At 36.2% G+C, this 18,084-nt stretch overlaps 1 protein-coding gene across 1 annotated transcript; it reads left to right on the top strand.

Annotated features, from left to right (window-relative positions):
* The first annotated feature begins 1,718 nt into the window (after window positions 1-1,718).
* il20ra (interleukin 20 receptor, alpha) lies at window positions 1,719-14,509 on the top strand. Its single transcript, XM_066699684.1, has 7 exons — window positions 1,719-2,039; window positions 7,516-7,648; window positions 8,327-8,520; window positions 8,802-8,977; window positions 10,188-10,329; window positions 10,990-11,129; window positions 11,715-14,509. The coding sequence occupies exons 1-7, from the start codon at window positions 1,985-1,987 to the stop codon at window positions 12,525-12,527; spliced, it is 1,653 nt and encodes a 550-aa protein (XP_066555781.1). The 5' UTR covers window positions 1,719-1,984; the 3' UTR covers window positions 12,528-14,509.
* Window positions 14,510-18,084: the final 3,575 nt, after the last annotated feature.

The following is an 18,084-nucleotide window of genomic DNA, read 5'->3' on the forward strand; positions in this document are numbered from 1 at the left end:
GTGATTATTGGAAAAAGCAAGAAATGCTTAACAGTGAAGTTCATTTTATTCACAAGAGGGAGCAGTAGAACAACATGAAACATCCTGATACACTAATGTGTGTTTACAACTGAACAGGAAACTACTCTGTATTTCAGGCAACGAATGTTTATGTATCTGCGTCATAAGCGTTCAGGAATGTGGATTTACTAGAACACCCACCTCTGTGACATTTCTGAATTTCTTTTAAATTCAAGATACAGTATATATCTTGCAGTAACTAATTCATTGTTGTTGTCTTTTTGTTTCTTTAAATAATGTATTTTTAACTTTCATTTGAGATCTCAGCAGCAGACAAGTCCATTATGAAACAGAAGAAATACAATGAGCAGTTATAACTCAGTGTGACAATGAATAAGAATGACTTTACATTTTATAATTTCTTAGCTGCACCTGTAAATATATGCATTACATATATAAAACAAATGTTTCCTATGCATCAAGCTCTTCTACAAGTATTATTTATTTATTTATTTATTTATTGGCAGACGCCCTTGTCCAGGGCAATTTACAAAATATAAGCACAGTATATGGAAGAGATTATCCCCTTTTATCTGAAACAGTCTGCTATGGCACAGGGGTATACCATCAGGCATCTACAGGTGTGTGTTTGGGTGGCGGTGGGCACCCAGGAAGACACTTCACCTAGAGTATCATTTACACCTGCGCCAGCCCCTGTCTGAAATTACATTTTGAGTAAGAAACTGTATCAGGGTTGAATTTGGTTTTGGTCAAGGTTGTAATCGAGATCTGCTAGACAGTGTTTAGACTGTTTTTATTAATGTAATTCTGTTTGCTTTTTTTTATTGCATTTGAAATCCTGCAGTATTGGTCTGAGCAAAAAACATATTTTGAGTTCCCATTCAACTTACGGATTAAGGTAAAGTTTAACTGTTGTTGTTGTTGTTGTTGTTGTTGTTGTTGTTGTTGTTACAGTTTTAGCTGGATCTTTGGTTAAGCGTCATTGTTTTGTGTGGGTTGAAATTTTGGAATATGTTTACTAAAAGGCCAATCAAACCCACTGCGGATGAGGCAGGAAAATGATTTGGATCTGACTTAGAACACCAAATTAAGCCAACACCCAAATCTGAATCTTCTGCACAGAAAAACAGACTGGGGTTCTTGCGTTAAGTATCTGCTGCACCTTTAGTAGAGAAAAAACCAAACAAAAGCCTCTGCACACCCACAAGTGTTTCTGTGATTAATGAATTAATTAAAGGGCAGGGACATCCTTTCAGATGTCATAGCAGGGTGTTCCATAATTGAATTAAAAGGAAAAGTGATTTTTGACCAGGTAGATGATTGTTATTATTATTATTATTATTATTATTATTATTATTATTATTATTATTATTATACACTGGTATTCAATTGAATATATTGTTTCAGAATTTTTTTTTGTTGGCTTTAAAAGATTCATGTCTACAAACATATTTCTGTTAAACATCAGAGTAGTCCTATATCTTTTTTATTTTCTTTGCAGAATATACAAATACAATCGTACATTTTATAAAACAGTTAACTTTCAGTTGAGTTGTTGAATTCAAAGTCCTTTTAAGTGGGCAAACGAATGTGTTGTGTGTTTACGTCCCCACACCTATAATTGTGAATCCACTGAAACAGAAACTCACTGGCGTGCTTCAAATGCCACTTTTCCCAGCCCAGCATGGCCACTCCCCTGACACTGCTGCGCTTTCGAGTTTGCCCCGAGATTCAGTGCATGTGTTGCTGAGCCCAGATCAGCTTCCCAGCAGTGTCAAGTGTGCATGTGCTCAGTTATTCATGAATTGCGCCTGAGAGACGCCTGGAAAACACACTGGCTGATGTGGCTGCACTTCTCTAGCGGGACGGGGCACCTTCGTATTTCGCTGAAGACCAGTTTTGTACAAAACGATGCGGAAATAATCCCGGATGACTTCAATGATCTGTGTGGAGTTTGCATGAAATGCTGGGACAAAGATTCCTAACTACTATATTCTTTGTAACACTACAGACTACAGGTCAGTGTCAACTACTTTGTGTAAATCCAGAAATGTGTTTTTCCCCCCCAAAACAACTAATCAAATGAACGAAAAGCTTAATTCTCTCTCTTTATTGTGTCAGTGATTAAGTCAAAGGTGGTGATGCATTGTATAGCCTAGTTACCAAAGCTTTTATTTCTGTTAACTACACTGAAACCTCACACTTATACATTCACTCACAATATCAGTTTCACTCATGTTATTTCTGTACTTATTCCTCAACTTCTTATGATTGATGCTTTTTTCACAGTATTGCTATAATGTTAGTTAATACATGCATGTATTCATTCTAAACTGTAAACGGCAAAGTTATTAGAATGATCAATTTCTAAAATGTTATCATTTTATTACTATTTTAAGTAAGATTTGAGTAAGATTGAGTTAATCTAAATGTTGAAATATGTGCAATATTGAAGTAACTTGCAAGAGACTGGGGCTGTGGAATTAGTTTAGGATTGTAATTGTTTTTCATAGTTGTAAAGAGTTATATTACTTTTATGTTGTATCTATGTTATTCCATGTTCAGTCTGTGAATATTTTGTGCTAATTTGTGTTAGTGTGCTTGTCTGCTCCCCCCTAGTTTTAACCTTAGGTCTCTTTATGCATCCCTTGTTATAGTCATATCTTTTGTTAAATGGCTGAATGCTTAAGTTGTTTGTCATTTGATCTTAAGTAGTTAAGTAGTATGAGGCTCTTCTGTTAAAAATAATAAACATATTTTTTTAGATTTCTTAAAAACTAGGAACTGTTAAGTTTCATGTACATTTGATTGTATTAAGTCCTCGCTACTGTGCAAAATGTAGGAACCCAGAACATATGAATGTGCATAGTATTAAACAAAAAATAAACCAATCTATTATGTACATTTTGTGAACACCAGTCACACATACAATATTACAAACATATTTGGGGGAAAAGATTAATACTAAAAGACCATTTTTCACAGTTCACATTTTATAGGCTGTGGGACAACCTTTGACATCATGACTTCTGTAACCCTTTTGATTGCAGATGTAGAATAAAATGATCACTGTACCTGCAAGTATAGGGGCAGTTCCGTTGTGAAACTGATCTGCTACAGCTCTCCAGGGACAGCGGACTGTTGTTTGACTGAATGAAACTCACATACAAAAAAGTATTAAGCACTTCAGTCATTGTGTGTACAATTGTGTACAATTGCTTTAGAAACATGGTTTCTGTCCCTCAGGGGCTGGATACATTCCTGATGTGTTTTCAAATATTCAATAGCCATTCTGAATTATTCTTTGAAACTTGGAATCACGTTGATTGGGGACACTGGGAAATGATCACTTCATAAAACAGACATGTTCAGATCCTAGGTAATTAGGTAACTAGGTAATTCAATTACAGACATGTAAGCCTTCTAAGCATTCATGCAGTTATGGGCCATGCCTGTCCTTTTATTGGTACTAAATGAATTACCTTAGATTAGATGATAGATTAATTTATTAAGGAGGTAACAATCAGACAACACTTTAAATGTTTTTAATAATTAAGTCTTAAAACAATAGGCTTATGGGTTTTACAGGAATGTATGGTTATTTGTGTTCCATATGGAAAATGCTGGGTATGCAATATTATTTTTTATATGTGTATTGTCATACTATATATGTACAGTGAGGGAAAAAAGTATTTGATCCCCTGCTGATTTTGAAAGTTTGCCCACTGACAAATAAATTATCAGTCTATAATTTTAATGGTAGGTGTATTTTAACAGTGAGAGACAGAATAACAACAAAAAAATCCAGAAAAACGCATTTCAAAAAAGTTATAAATTGATTTGCATGATAATGAGGGAAATAAGTATTTGATCCCCTATCAATCAGCAAGATTTCTGGCTCCCAGGTCTCTTTTATACAGGTAACGAGCTGAGATTAGGAGCACTCTCTTAAAGGGAGTGCTCCTAATCTCATCTCGTTACCTGTATAAAAGACACCTGTCCACAGAAGCAATCAATCAATCAGATTCCAAACTCTCCACCATGGCCAAGACCAAAGAGCTGTCCAAGGATGTCAGGGACAAGATTGTAGACCTACACAAGGCTGGAATGGGCTACAAGACCATCGCCAAGCAGCTTGTGAGAAGGTGACAACAGTTGGTGCGATTATTCGCAAATGGAAGAAACACAAAATAACTGTCAGTCTCCCTCGGTCTGGGGCTCCATGGAAGATCTCACCTCGTGGAGTTTCAATGATCATGAGAACGGTGAGGAATCAGCCCAGAACTACACAGGAGGATCTTGTTAATGATCTCAAGGCAGCTGGGACCATTGTCACCAAGAAAACAATTGGTAACACACTACGCCGTGAAGGACTGAAATCCTGCAGCGCCCGCAAGGTCCCCCTGCTCAAGAAAGCACATGTACAGGCCGGTCTGAAGTTTGCCAATGAACATCTGAATGATTCAGAGGAGAACTGGGTGAAAGTGTTGTGGTCAGATGAGACCAAAATCGAGCTCTTTGGCATCAACTCAACTCGCCATGTTTGGAGGAGGAGGAATGACCCCAAGAACACCATCCCCACCGTCAAACATGGAGGTGGAAATATTATGCTTTGGGGGTGTTTTTCTGCTAAGGGGACAGGACAACTGCACCGCATCAAAGGGACGATGGACGGGGCCATGTACTGTCAAATCTTGGGTGAGAACCTCCTTCCCTCAGCCAGGGCATTGAAAATGGGTCGTGGATGGGGATTCCAGCATGACAATGACCCAAAACACACAGCCAAGGCAACAAAGGAGTGGCTCAAGAAGAAGCACAATGAGGTCCTGGAGTGGCCTAGCCAGTCTCCAGACCTTAATCCCATAGAAAATCTGTGGAGTTAGCTGAAGGTTCGAGTTGCCAAACGTCAGCCTCGACACCTTAATGACTTGAAGAGGATCTGCAAAGAGGAGTGGGACAAAATCCCTCCTGAGATGTGTGCAAACCTGGTGGCCGACTACAAGAAACGTCTGACCTCTGTGATTGCCAACAAGGGTTTTGCCACCAAGTACTAAGTCGAAGGGGTCAAATACTTATTTCCCTCATTAACATGCAAATCAATTTATAACATTTTTGAAATGCGTTTTTCTGGATTTTTTTGCTGTTATTCTGTCTCTCACTGTTAAAATACACCTACCATTAAAATTATAGACTGATCATTTCTTTGTCAGTGGGCAAACGTACAAAATCAGCAGGGGATCAAATACTTTTTTTCCTCACTGTACCTATATTTCAAGATGATGAACTTTCAAATGAACTTTTACCCCATCCCATGCCAACCAAGGTTTTATACTGAACAACATTCAATGCTATCTGTTTGAACAGATTATTGAGCAGACAGACAGCACTGGTCTCCCACAGCCGCTATATAGATGAGTAGACTGCAGACTTTAACATTTCATGTTTGAAAATACTATTAACCTAAGTCTTAGGTTAGTTCTTAAGGCTCATATACACTCACCTAAAGGATTATTAGGAACACCTGTTCAATTTCTCATTAATGCAATTATCTAACCAACCAATCACATGGCAGTTGCTTCAATGCATTTAGGGGTGTGGTCCTGGTCAAGACAATCTCCTGAACTCCAAACTGAATGTCTGAATGGGAAAGAAAGGTGATTTAAGCAATTTTGAGCGTGGCATGGTTGTTGGTGCCAGACGGGCCGGTCTGAGTATTTCACAATCTGCTCAGTTACTGGGATTTTCACGCACAACCATTTCTAGGGTTTACAAAGAATGGTGTAAAAAGGGAAAAACATCCAGTATGCGGCAGTCCTGTGGGCGAAAATGCCTCGTTGATGCTAGAGGTCAGAGGAGAATGGGCCGACTGATTCAAGCTGATAGAAGAGCAACTTTGACTGAAATAACCACTCGTTACAACCGAGGTATGCAGCAAAGCATTTGTGAAGCCACAACACGTACAACCTTGAGGTGGATGGGCTACAACAGCAGAAGACCCCACCGGGTACCACTCATCTCCACTACAAATAGGAAAAAGAGGCTACAATTTGCACAAGCTCACCAAAATTGGACAGTTGAAGACTGGAAAAATGTTGCCTGGTCTGAAGAGTCTCGATTTCTGTTGAGACATTCAGGAGAGTCAGAATTTGACGTAAACAGAAGGAGAACATTGGTCCATCATGCCTTGTTACCACTGTGCAGGCTGGTGGTGGTGGTGTAATGGTGTGGGGGATGTTTTCTTGGCACACTTTAGGCCCCTTAGTGCCAATTGGGCATCGTTTAAATGCCACGGCCTACCTGAGCATTGTTTCTGACCATGTCCATCCCTTTATGACCACCATGTACCCATCCTCTGATGGCTACTTCCAGCAGGATAATGCACCATGTCACAAAGGTCGAATCATTTCAAATTGGTTTCTTGAACATGACAATGAGTTCACTGTACTAAACTGGCCCCCACAGTCACCAGATCTCAACCCAATAGAGCATCTTTGGGATGTGGTGGAACGGGAGCTTTGTGCCCTGGATGTGCATCCCACAAATCTCCATCAACTGCAAGATGCTATCCTATCAATATGGGCCAACATTTCTAAAGAATGCTTTCAGCACCTTGTTGAATCAATGCCACGTAGAATTAAGGCAGTTCTGAAGGCGAAAGGGGGTCAAACACAGTATTAGTATGGTGTTCCTAATAATCCTTTAGGTGAGTGTACATGAGTTTCACATTGACTTCGATGTAAACCCACTTCAAAGAAAAGTATTTCAAGTGACATCTGACACATTTCAGTGTCCTGATTTATGACTGAAAGATGTAAACTACGTATAAATGATATCCTGCTTCTGCACACACAAAAACAGTTTAAAACAACAAGACAAATGTTTACAGTTTTCATCTTGAATTTGTATTTTTCTCTGGTGCTCTTATTAACAAAAGGCATTTTACATAGTATCTCAAAGCATTAGAAACTAATATAAGAACTATATATATATATATATATTTTTTTTTTTTACCCTAAGGGATTCTTGTACTCTGATTCCTCTTTCATAGTTCAGTTTCCTTAATATAAATCCCTGGCGAGTAATCTAATCTCTGTTACTATTCAGCATTTGCTAATGATTTACCTAGGTCAATTCAAAATGGTTACAGTTTCCCTTCTTGTTTGTTACCATTGCTGACATAATTTTCCCCGCCATGCAGTGCTTGGGTTGAATCATGGTTTTAGGGTGAGCATGCACTTTGTATTGGCTGAAAGACACCCAATTGTAAAAAATGATTTGCTTTTAATTCAAAAAATGAATACAAATGAAGCCATGAACAGGGACACCTACCTGATGTGACCCTTCATGAATACTGCTTAACTGAGACCTTCAAAAACATTACTCATTAATTAATTTATATGTGCTTAGATTACTGTGGGCCACAATTTTGTACCAAGATTAAGACGTTTAATTATTATACATTTTTTGATGGTTGGTATTCTTATTGTATTTCAGACATTATCTATGGATCTGCTGTACCTCTGCCACGTGAAGTAGACTTCAAATCTTATAACCTGAGGAATGTTGTTGAATGGATGCCAGGAGACGGAGCTGACAATGAGACGCGATACACAGTACAGTATGCAATGTAAGGAGAGATTTGTATTATCTGCAAATGAGTTATGTTTATGTCCATAGCAAAACTGAATGTATTAAGTCAGTGCAGTAAACTGGAAGGGAAACTTTAGAAGGTTTTTGCTGCAGTGCAAATTTGTTTTCCATTTGTGTTTATGCTTTCAGGTACTCTTGCTAAGAGTTTGGAAAAACACACTTTTGGCACCTGTTGTATTCTGTTGTACTGTATTATTTACATGTTAAATAAGAACATCATGTTCAAGAAGAAGAATAGCTTAATTATTGACATTTGAACTTCTCTATTGAAAACTTCCTGATATGTTGACTTCCTAAATCAATGTAAATGTGATGTGTTACCTAGGTCTGTATTAGAAAATCAGCCCAAGATCTTTTGGTCCCATTAATGCAGGATCATGAGTCGCATGAAAAAGATCACCCTTTGTCTTTGCTCTCTCTTTCAGTCAGTCTGTTCAGTAAGGCAGGCATCCTGTGCTTTTGCATTGCTGGGCCCTGTGTCAGGTGCAAATTTGCATGATACCACATTGTACACTGCACAGTGGTTTCAGGTCGAAGAAAACATACACTCCACTGAATCTAAAGTATTAATATAGCACCAGTTCAAATCTTTAAAAAAATCTGCAATTGGGATAATGTATGAGCATGCTTTTTCTGATTTTCATCTTTTCCTCAGCTATGGAGAAGAGAATATGGGAGATGTGATGTGGAGGGTTAAGAAGAAATGTCAGAATATCTTGAATACGTGGTGTGACCTTTCGAACGAGACTAGCGACTTGGAAGAGAATTACTACGCAAGGGTTAAAGCGGTTTCTACTATTGGCTCTTCACAATGGGCGAACACGAAGAGGTTCAATCCAAAGTTAGACAGTAAGTAATTAATGTCAAATGTGCATCTTTCCTCCAAGAAACCCTGAAGGCAACTTCTGCTTTTACTTATCTTCTTCCACTATGTTAATGGCTGGAATAATAGCTACCTAGAGTTACAGGTTATGCATCTGGCTTTTTTAATGAAGCTATATTGAATTCAAAATGGGAGTAAAACCTATGTAGATCCATACCAGCACATTGTTTTTTTGCTTCAGTGTGTTGTGTAGTTTGCATAAATACTCCTTGGATTCAAAGCTTTACGGGAATTTTGTCTCCAACAGCCACCTTTGGACCCCCGCAGTTAAAAGTGACAGTACGCGACAAAACCATTAATATCAAGGTAAAGGGACCAATGAGATGGAGGAGTAATAAGAATGGAAAGGCAGTCTCCATGTTAAAATACTACCCTCAGATGACGTACAAAATATGTGTCCAAAAATACAAAACAAATAATTCGGTAAGTATTATTACAGATTATTTTGCTTTACCATGCCTAATTTTCATCACAAAATATTGCTAGGAAGCCTAGTTATCCATATAAAGTGGGACAAGTTAATACAAATAGAAGGGGGTTAGGGTGGGGCTCAGCATATTTTAATCTACATAACTCATATTTCATTACTTGGATAATGGCAGTAAAGTATACCTCTCCCCTCTTCCCCTCTCCCACTCATGCTGGGGAACAACTTCTCTCTCGCACTCCAAATCTATTGTTACATTCTCGCACTGCCTTCTCTGCAGGCTGACTAGTTGTGTAAAAAGACACCTCCCAGCCCGCCCGCTCCCCCACCCTTTCTCCTCCTTTGCCCTGTTGTGGTTGAACCAGCTACCCAAGACTGCTCTGTCGCTCACCAGCACTTCCTGAATCTAACCTGTTCAGACTGCTACAAGGTTTTTCCCCTTCCCTTGCTACCTTGCTTCACTGTGCATGCATGGTAAAGATTATACTCCATGTGCTGTATTGCAAATTTGCTTCCTGCACCATAGAAGCTGATTAACTTCTCATTACTCACACTCATGTGTTATATGTTGTATGCTTGTTGGCTTGGATAAACATACTAGCTTTATAAATAAATAATAATGTCCTTTCAAAAAGAGTGTCAGAACAGGGAAGCAACATTGCATTGTATGACATGCAGTTTACCACCCAGTCTTCTATTATAAAAATAAAAATCAGCAAATTTTATTGCAAAGGCTCAGGTAATCAGGTAATGAAATCTGTTTTATTTATTATAATAATAATAATAATAATAATAATAATAATAATAATAATAATAATAATTATTATTATTATTATTATTATTATTATTTCTTGGCAAACACCCTCATCCAGGGTGCCTTACAGTATACAAGAGCAATACAGAAGTGGAATACTACAGTAGAAAATTACAAATCAAACCTAATACAATTACAGGATCAAAATGACCGAATAAGTAAGTGCATAAGTAAAATATACAGTTAATATAAAATACAAGTCCTACATCCTAGTTTTAATAGCTAACAAGTGCAGACATAATAAACATTTAGAAATATGAAAACATAGTGATGATATCATATTACCTGCATTGATGATAAGCCTGGGAAGAACACAACTCAATTTTTTTTTTTTAAGCTATTAATTGAACTGGCTGAATAATTGTGACTTATATTTTTGTTTTTCTTTTTAGTGGAACTATCTTCTAGAGAACAACTCGATGGAATTGAGCATGTTGGAGTACAGTACACAGTACTGTGTGTTTGCTAGGTCACATTTACCCTTAGCCTTAAAGAGTGACCCTTCTGAAGTGGTCTGTGTGTCCACTGCCAAAGGTAAATCCTCTGGGAGCAAAGTAAACACTTTTCATACTTACTCAGTAGGCCTACTTGTTTTTTCTGCATTCTTTCTGGGATTTCTGTCATAGAACTATGTATGGTATGTTTTCAAAGTTTAAGATTAAATAACTGTCCTGAACTTGGATTGCAATGCATTAAACAATGACTCTTTAAAAAGCTGTAAATTGGGGACTTTCTTTTTAAACAAAGTAATATGTATGTGTGGCATGCTCTCACAAGTTAGTTTCATGAGGATTCTCATGACATAGCCTCTGTTTAATAATATAAAAACAACATTAATGGTGAAATCCAGTTTTGTGCAGATTTGTTTTCTTGCCCATCATCATTAAATACATACTATATGACTTTTATACTATTATGTATATAATTAAATGTATAATGTTTATGACATTGTTATCTTTAATCTACGCATGTTCTAAATATTCATATTTAGAGCATCTGACTGATACCGTAAAGCCCTTAAAAGGTTTCTCACTGAAAAGTCTAAGAAAATATGTTAAATGTATAAAACTGAATTCAAGTTTTAATGAACTTTTAAATACATTTTCATAACTCAAAAAGTCAGTTTTAGTCTCCTATGATTTTGGTTATTGACATTCAATATTTAATAATACTAACAATAATGTATTTTTTTAGATCCCTTTTTCGACTGGATGGTGTTTATTTTGACAGGATGTGTCTTGCCAATAACGATTGCCCTGTTTCTTCTCATTTTGGTCGGATGTCTAATATACCAGTATGTTTTTGGCAAAAAGCAGAAACAACCCCCAAATCTGGTGAGTTTGATCTTCAGATTGAACATTGGGTGTTAAGGAGATAATGATTCAACTTTTGTACAGATAAACAGGCTGGCTGAGCGCTGTGTTATCACGACAGTCTTATGAGAAAAAAGAAATGCATTCAGTTCCTTATCAGATTTCAGCCTCCCTATTATGTAGCTGGTCTACTGATGTGTACATTCCCCTAATTCCATACTCCATTAAATTAAAGATATAGATATTTTATAGGGTCAGTGAAACAGAAAATACCTATGTGCAAATAAGGAAAATTAGCTAGACTTAAACAAGAGTAATGGAACAATGCAACTTACCTAAGAAAATACATGTGAACCAACCCCCTTCCCTAAAAAACATGATTTAATTGTGGGACTCTATTGTGACAATAATGAGTGATGTCTTAGAAAGATACAAATATATGTATTTATATAATAGCTTTCTGAAACAAACAATTTTGTGTATAAGTGATCAGGCCTTTATAATAGGTGGTTTCATGTTTTTGTAACTTTCTTGTTTTTTTCATGGTCTTAGGGCACGTGTATATACATATAAATTGGTAAACATTATTTTTTGTTTGTTTTACAGTTGTTGCCACATCATCGTGAACATGAGGCAAAGTTTATGTTTTTTCCTCAGGACTTTACAGTGAATATTATCAACATTAATGGCATAAATAAGGGTGATTTTGATTCAGAATTCATCAGTCAGAAGCTCTTTGGGACTGCACCTGCCTGCTTTAACAAACTGAAAGAGGAGCTGCTGGCAGTGGGGGGTCCTGTGACCTACACATCCCAACTTCTAACAAGTCAAACAAGTAACAGACCCCACAATATATTGAATCCAGACATTCAAGAAAGGGCGACGGGAGTGTGTGACGATTTTGAATATGCAATGGTTCTGAAGGCGCAGGCATCCTTTGAGGAGAAAGAAAGTGTATCAGACAGGTGTACCTCCAATGATGTAGATCCCTCTGCAGTCAGCCACAACCAAGCATTAAACCAGGGGGCTGTGAAAGGCTCCGCACCACCAGAGGAAGCATTGCTGGGTGGACCAGAGCCAAACGCATACAAGCAGCAGGCCACTGAGGTGCGCTGTGAGGCAGACTCAGATGCAAGGAATATCTCGTGGACTTTCCCAGTGGTGGAAGCAGAAAAAGAGGAATCTATTGTTGTGGACTGGGACCCCGAGTCCTGTAGGTTACATATTCCACTTATTTCTGCATTTGAGAAAGAAATAGTTGAAAGGGAAGAGGAAGAGCCAGAATGTGACTGGTGGGAAATGACAGAGATGTTGCCAAAAGTCTATATAAGGCAGTCTTCAGAGGATTCTTGTGAAAGTGAAGACCACCTGAGAAGGCTAGTTAAAGACTGGGGCCTGCATGTCAACATGGAAGAATAAGATGTCCTGGGCTATTATAAGGGAAAGCATTTCCTCTGGGATATTGTTTGAGATTTTGAATATTTACATCTGCTAAATTAAATGAAATCTAACTTCTAGAAGTATAGGTAGGTATTTGTGTACCCAAAACCTCCAAAAATGAAAACATTATAATCTGTTCATAATCATGAGATATATTTTTGTATATGTATGTATATATTTACAACATTTTACAATTTAAAGTAATTACACAAAGGAAGGAATTCAATCTGCTTGTGTTTCTGCTAAGACCCTTCAGGGCCTAATAATAATAAAAAAATGCCATAGTGGTACTAATTGTTCTTTTAATCTTGATTGATTCCTCAACATAAATGTTTCAAAAGTGACTCCCAAGATGAATCATTGTAAATTTGTACTTCTATGGATTATGGCAATCTGCTTCTAACCATTTAAACTTTTGCTATGGGATTTGGAGAGTTAAAATCGTTAGAGAGATAGGATACTGCGCACGCTTCATTATTCAGTTGGTAGTATCTGATAAAATCAAACCTGTATTGAGGCAGATAAGCAAGTTTTAAAACAAGCCAATAATTCAATATTTCTTAACTTGACCTTATAAAGTCCAGAAATGCACAATAACAAACTTACAAGAATAGAAAATGTAAGCTTGAGACGTTACATCAAAGGGCCTGATTTTTGGAGAGCAGATAAACATATTTTAGCAATCTCCATTGTTGAAAGAGCAGGCCTTTAAAATACATATACTGCATCGTGGCCCAAAGGTTGTTATGAATAGTAGGCTACAGTTAGAGTAGATACAAATCTTCGCAAGTAAACTTTGCCAAATGTTTCCACTGATTTCTTACAAACAATATTTTATGGAATATCTGTAAATGTCTGTTTATATATGTATATTTTTATAAACATCCACATATCATTTTACTTTGCTGAGCAGAACAATAACAAGGTATATGTGAAAACAATGAATTTGGAAAACATACATAGATACAGTATTAAACTTTCCACTCATTGCAAGTTTGAATATTTTTGTTGTGAAGTATTAATGAAGAAAAAGCAATGCAGCATTGAATCATTTTTCACTTTTTGTTTTATGAATGTTGCTCTGTGGTTTACTGTGTTCTTCTGTGTGCCGATAATATGAAGAAAACATTTTTGATTTGAGGTTAAAGTGGTCCATGTTTTGAGCATGCGTCTAAATATATCCTGTTTGGGCATTACTATACAAACCACATGGTTGGTGTACATCCTTAACAAATGATCAAGTCTATGCTTTTTCTTCTTTATATATACTTGGCTAATATTGGTTTGCACCTCACCAAGATTTAAGTAATTTTATATAAAAAATAAAAATAATGTGTCATTTTGCATTCTCATTTTTTAATTATTATTATTATTATTATTATTATTATTATTATTATTATTATTATTATATGAAATACAGTGTGTATGGCAGTGCTGCCCAAACCTAATCCTTGAGGGCCCCTCTCTAACAGGTTTTATAGGTAACCTTTAATTATCCACTTCTAAACACCTGGAACCATTTCAATGTGATCAATTAAGCAGGTGATTTGTGAAATTAAGTTTTATAAAGAAAATGAACTACCCTATTCAACCCTCAATGACCAAAATTCCCTTAATTGAACAAGTTAATTGCTTAATTGATCAGTAACTTCCATGTGGTTCCAGTCTGTTGAAATTAGCGATTTAGGGTGACTGAGAAAACTTACTGGATAGGGGCTCACAGGACCATTTTGAGCACCACTGGTGTAATTGAAACTAATCAGTTATATACATGGTGTCATATTACAATTCTTTAGTTTGCAAAACACTTCAAGGATTTATTCTTGTTTTTCTTCTTCTCATATGCTCAATGTATTGTAAAGGATATTGTGTAAAGAAAAAACTACAGCAGACAAATGAAATGTATACCATGTGCTTTCATGATTATTATGAGAAATAAACTAAAATGTTAAAGTGCTTAATTGTATGTTTTTTTGAAATACATCTACATCTAACCTATAGCTTTCAGGGCTTCTAACCCTGGCATTTACATCTGTCTAAAACAAAAATCATATTGACAAAAGTTTAATCTTTAAGCAGTAAATAATGTACATACATCGCTCATCTGTGTTACAAAATAGAATTAAACAAGTAAAAAAGAAACAAAGATTTGTTACTTTGATTTTGAACTAGTTTGTGTAAAAAGGAAAATATATACATATGACACAAACATTGAAGCCTTTGTGAGATGTGAGTGGCATTTTAATAGCCATTGATAAAAAGTTCAAATGGTACCAATCAACTGAAAGATTACACATACAAACATGTATTTATTAAAAGAAAAGGACAAAGCAATAAAAATATTAACTATACTGATAGTTGCCAAAATCTTATAAACCCTTGTAGAGTACATCTCAGTATAAAAATGGAAATAAGAAAATGAAGAAAACAAAACAAGCCCATTGACATCTTGAACCTCAGTAATCTTCAATGGAGTACATACTAGAACTGAATAATCACTTTAATGCCTTGATGACTAACAAGAAGACCTAGATGCATCGCAAATGTGTGAAAAAATTACGAGTAACACCATGGAAGCTGAGATCTTGGTGGAATCAAAACATCATAAAAAGGAAAACAAAAAGCACAATCAAATAAAATTTAAGATAATTACAATGAACTGTGCAAAATATATTAATAAAGAAGAAAGTTAAATAATAAATGTATTAAAGAATCTACTGAAAATAGTATATTGCATACCGATTAGCTCACAAGTATACATCTGAAGCTGAGTTCTTAAATATCATTGATTGTTGCTAGTCTAGAATGAATTGATTTCAGTTGTTAATGACAACCTGTTTAAAGCCAGTACAACATTAATTTGCTTTAGTTATTTCACAATCTATCATGGAAGGTTGTTTACTGGAAGTACAAATAAGAAAATGCAGACAGCAGGTTGTTAGTCTTAAAACAGGATATGCCATATTTCCATTATTGCAATATAATTAGATGTAGTAAGATTATATTTATCAGTGTTCCTTAAAATAACATTACAGTAATTTAATTCCAACTGTTAAAGTCTGCTGCATATAACTTTAGAAAAGTACTAAATTTACAACTGAGACATGTAAATTATACTTAATGGAAAACATTGAAAATCAAATTATTAGGTTTCGGTTTTAGGTTATCAGGTTTATTTTCTGTTGGACTTTGCTGTGGCTGTTTTTTTTAATGGGGTTTTCACATACACTTACCTTTCAAAGTTGATCTTTATTGCTATTCACTAACTCTTTGGATCCCCTGCCAATAACCTCTACAATATTATCTCCACCTCTCCTCCCTCTTTGACCCCCCACCCCCTCCCTCCTCCTTCTTCTTCTATCTCTCCAGATGATTTTGCCACCTTCTTCTCCTCTAAAATCCACAAGCTATTCTCCTCCTATCTCCTCTAAGTCTCCTTCTACCCGACCTTCTCACCTCTCTCTGACTCTGAACTCTCATCTCTCTGCTGCCACTTTAGCCTTTGAACCCCTCCCCGCTGGCCTCCTCCAGGTGACTAATTAACTGCACTTTGCGTTGCGTTACTTTTGTTCTGCTAAAATGTAATTATGTATTGATTTGTAGTGCTGCGCTTTTGTATTGCTTGTGCAAATTGGATAAGGGTGTTTGCCAAGAAAGAAAGAAATTAATAATATACAGACCACAGACCATTTATGGTCGTTACTGAAGCAGAAACACACCAGGCCACAGAATACTGAAGACATCTGTGTTTGAAAGGAAATGCATCAAACACCACGCATTATGAAAGCATGGCCACAATGTGGAATATTGAAAACAACAGCTGGGCTGAGGGTTAAATATCTGTCACTTTTACAGATACATTAGAAACCAATGTGTGAACTACAGTTGGAGCAAACATTGGCTCCACTAGCAATGGCCAATCACATCCCATTCATAGCACACCTCACAGATCGACTGCATACATTGGCCCTTTGTTTGCCAATGCATCATTGAATGCACTATTCCATAAATGAGTTGCTTCAAGGATCTTTTCAGCCTATGTTCATGGTTATATTGTGCATTTGTAGACCGTGCTTTGAAATATCACATCTTGTTACGTCTGCATTGCCAGGAACTAATGTAGGCGGTAGCTTCATGAATGCTGTCACACCTGCATTTCTGCATTTTATCGGTGGCAGATTCTATTAGTGGCATTGCTGTGGGTGAATCACAGAAAATCATACTTGGGTGCTTAATTGCATACAAGTGTATTTATTATCACTCTGTGTAGTATCTCTCAGGCAGTGCTGTATTGTTTTCAGTTAAGTACAAAAAAGTCTTAATTTTACACTATTATCCAAATTATTGCACATGTTAAATGTTGAGTATAGATATAAACTGTATGTGCTGTATTTGAAACAGTGTTATTCAGTGACTTGTTTAGTTTAATAAATAGTATTTATATTCTTCTAAATACTGGTTGAGCCAAGAGCAAAATCTGCAAAGATTCCAGCTGATTGAATTCATTTACGTTAATATTTGACTAGAATTGCATAACTTGAAATCAATAGGAGCCTAAGAGTTTAATTCAGGTGCTTAACTGAATAAACAGTATTGTGGACATGGCTGTCACTTTGATTGGAGATTTGTTATGCCCCTAAGAATTAATTGGTGCTGTGTCCATATCTGAAGAATTATTATTTAAGCACTTCAACAGTATTTATTGATATGCACAACCATGACAGTCTTAATTATGTGGAGTTATAGTTTTTAGGCAGGAGAAGCAGGCCTTGAAGTCATAAGGGCATTTTACAAGATACATGAGGAAATGTGAATATGATAAGAGTGCCTGCATTCAGTAAAAAGATATCAGTGTTACTGTAAATGGTAAGATTTGTTATAAAACTGCAGATATGTTTCATGTTTGAAAGTATAGTGTCTTGATATAATAAGCATCTGGAGCGTTAGGCATTTCAAGTGCCATGGGCAATAATCCGATACCAGTATCATAACTCTACACATTTATTTACATATGGTTTCAAGCAAGGAACTTGATATTTACACTTGGTTTCCCTGTGTATGCAAGTGTGTTTCCTTATCCGTGTAACATCAGAGCTCAATGATGCTGAGTTACAGAGTTGTTGTTTTAAAATTGTTCTTCTGGATGGGGTTGGAGGGCACACTAAAGGAGCATCACAGCCCTCTTATTATCTGACAAAATACATGACAGAACCCATGTTTAAAAAATATATATTTATTTTTTAATGTAATACAGTTGTCAAGATGTTTACTATACAACAATACTAACAATAAAATCCCTATGAAATGGTGGGTAATTGCAATGTTTTTTCAGAACCCTCCAATTTACTCTCTATACTGTAAAAAAAGGTCATTTTTCAGCCATGTAAAAAAACAAAAACAAACTATTCTTAAGAAACCATGATTAAAATGTATGTTTTAAGCAGGGCTGTTGTACATAAAACAACAACAAAAAACAATTACATTTTCAGTATTTTCAGTTTTCTTGACAACCTGTATCTTTCACATTACGTCTGAT

This window comes from Amia ocellicauda, chromosome 1, assembly GCF_036373705.1.
Source record: "Amia ocellicauda isolate fAmiCal2 chromosome 1, fAmiCal2.hap1, whole genome shotgun sequence".
In the NCBI taxonomy this organism is placed as follows: Eukaryota; Metazoa; Chordata; class Actinopteri; order Amiiformes; family Amiidae; genus Amia; species Amia ocellicauda.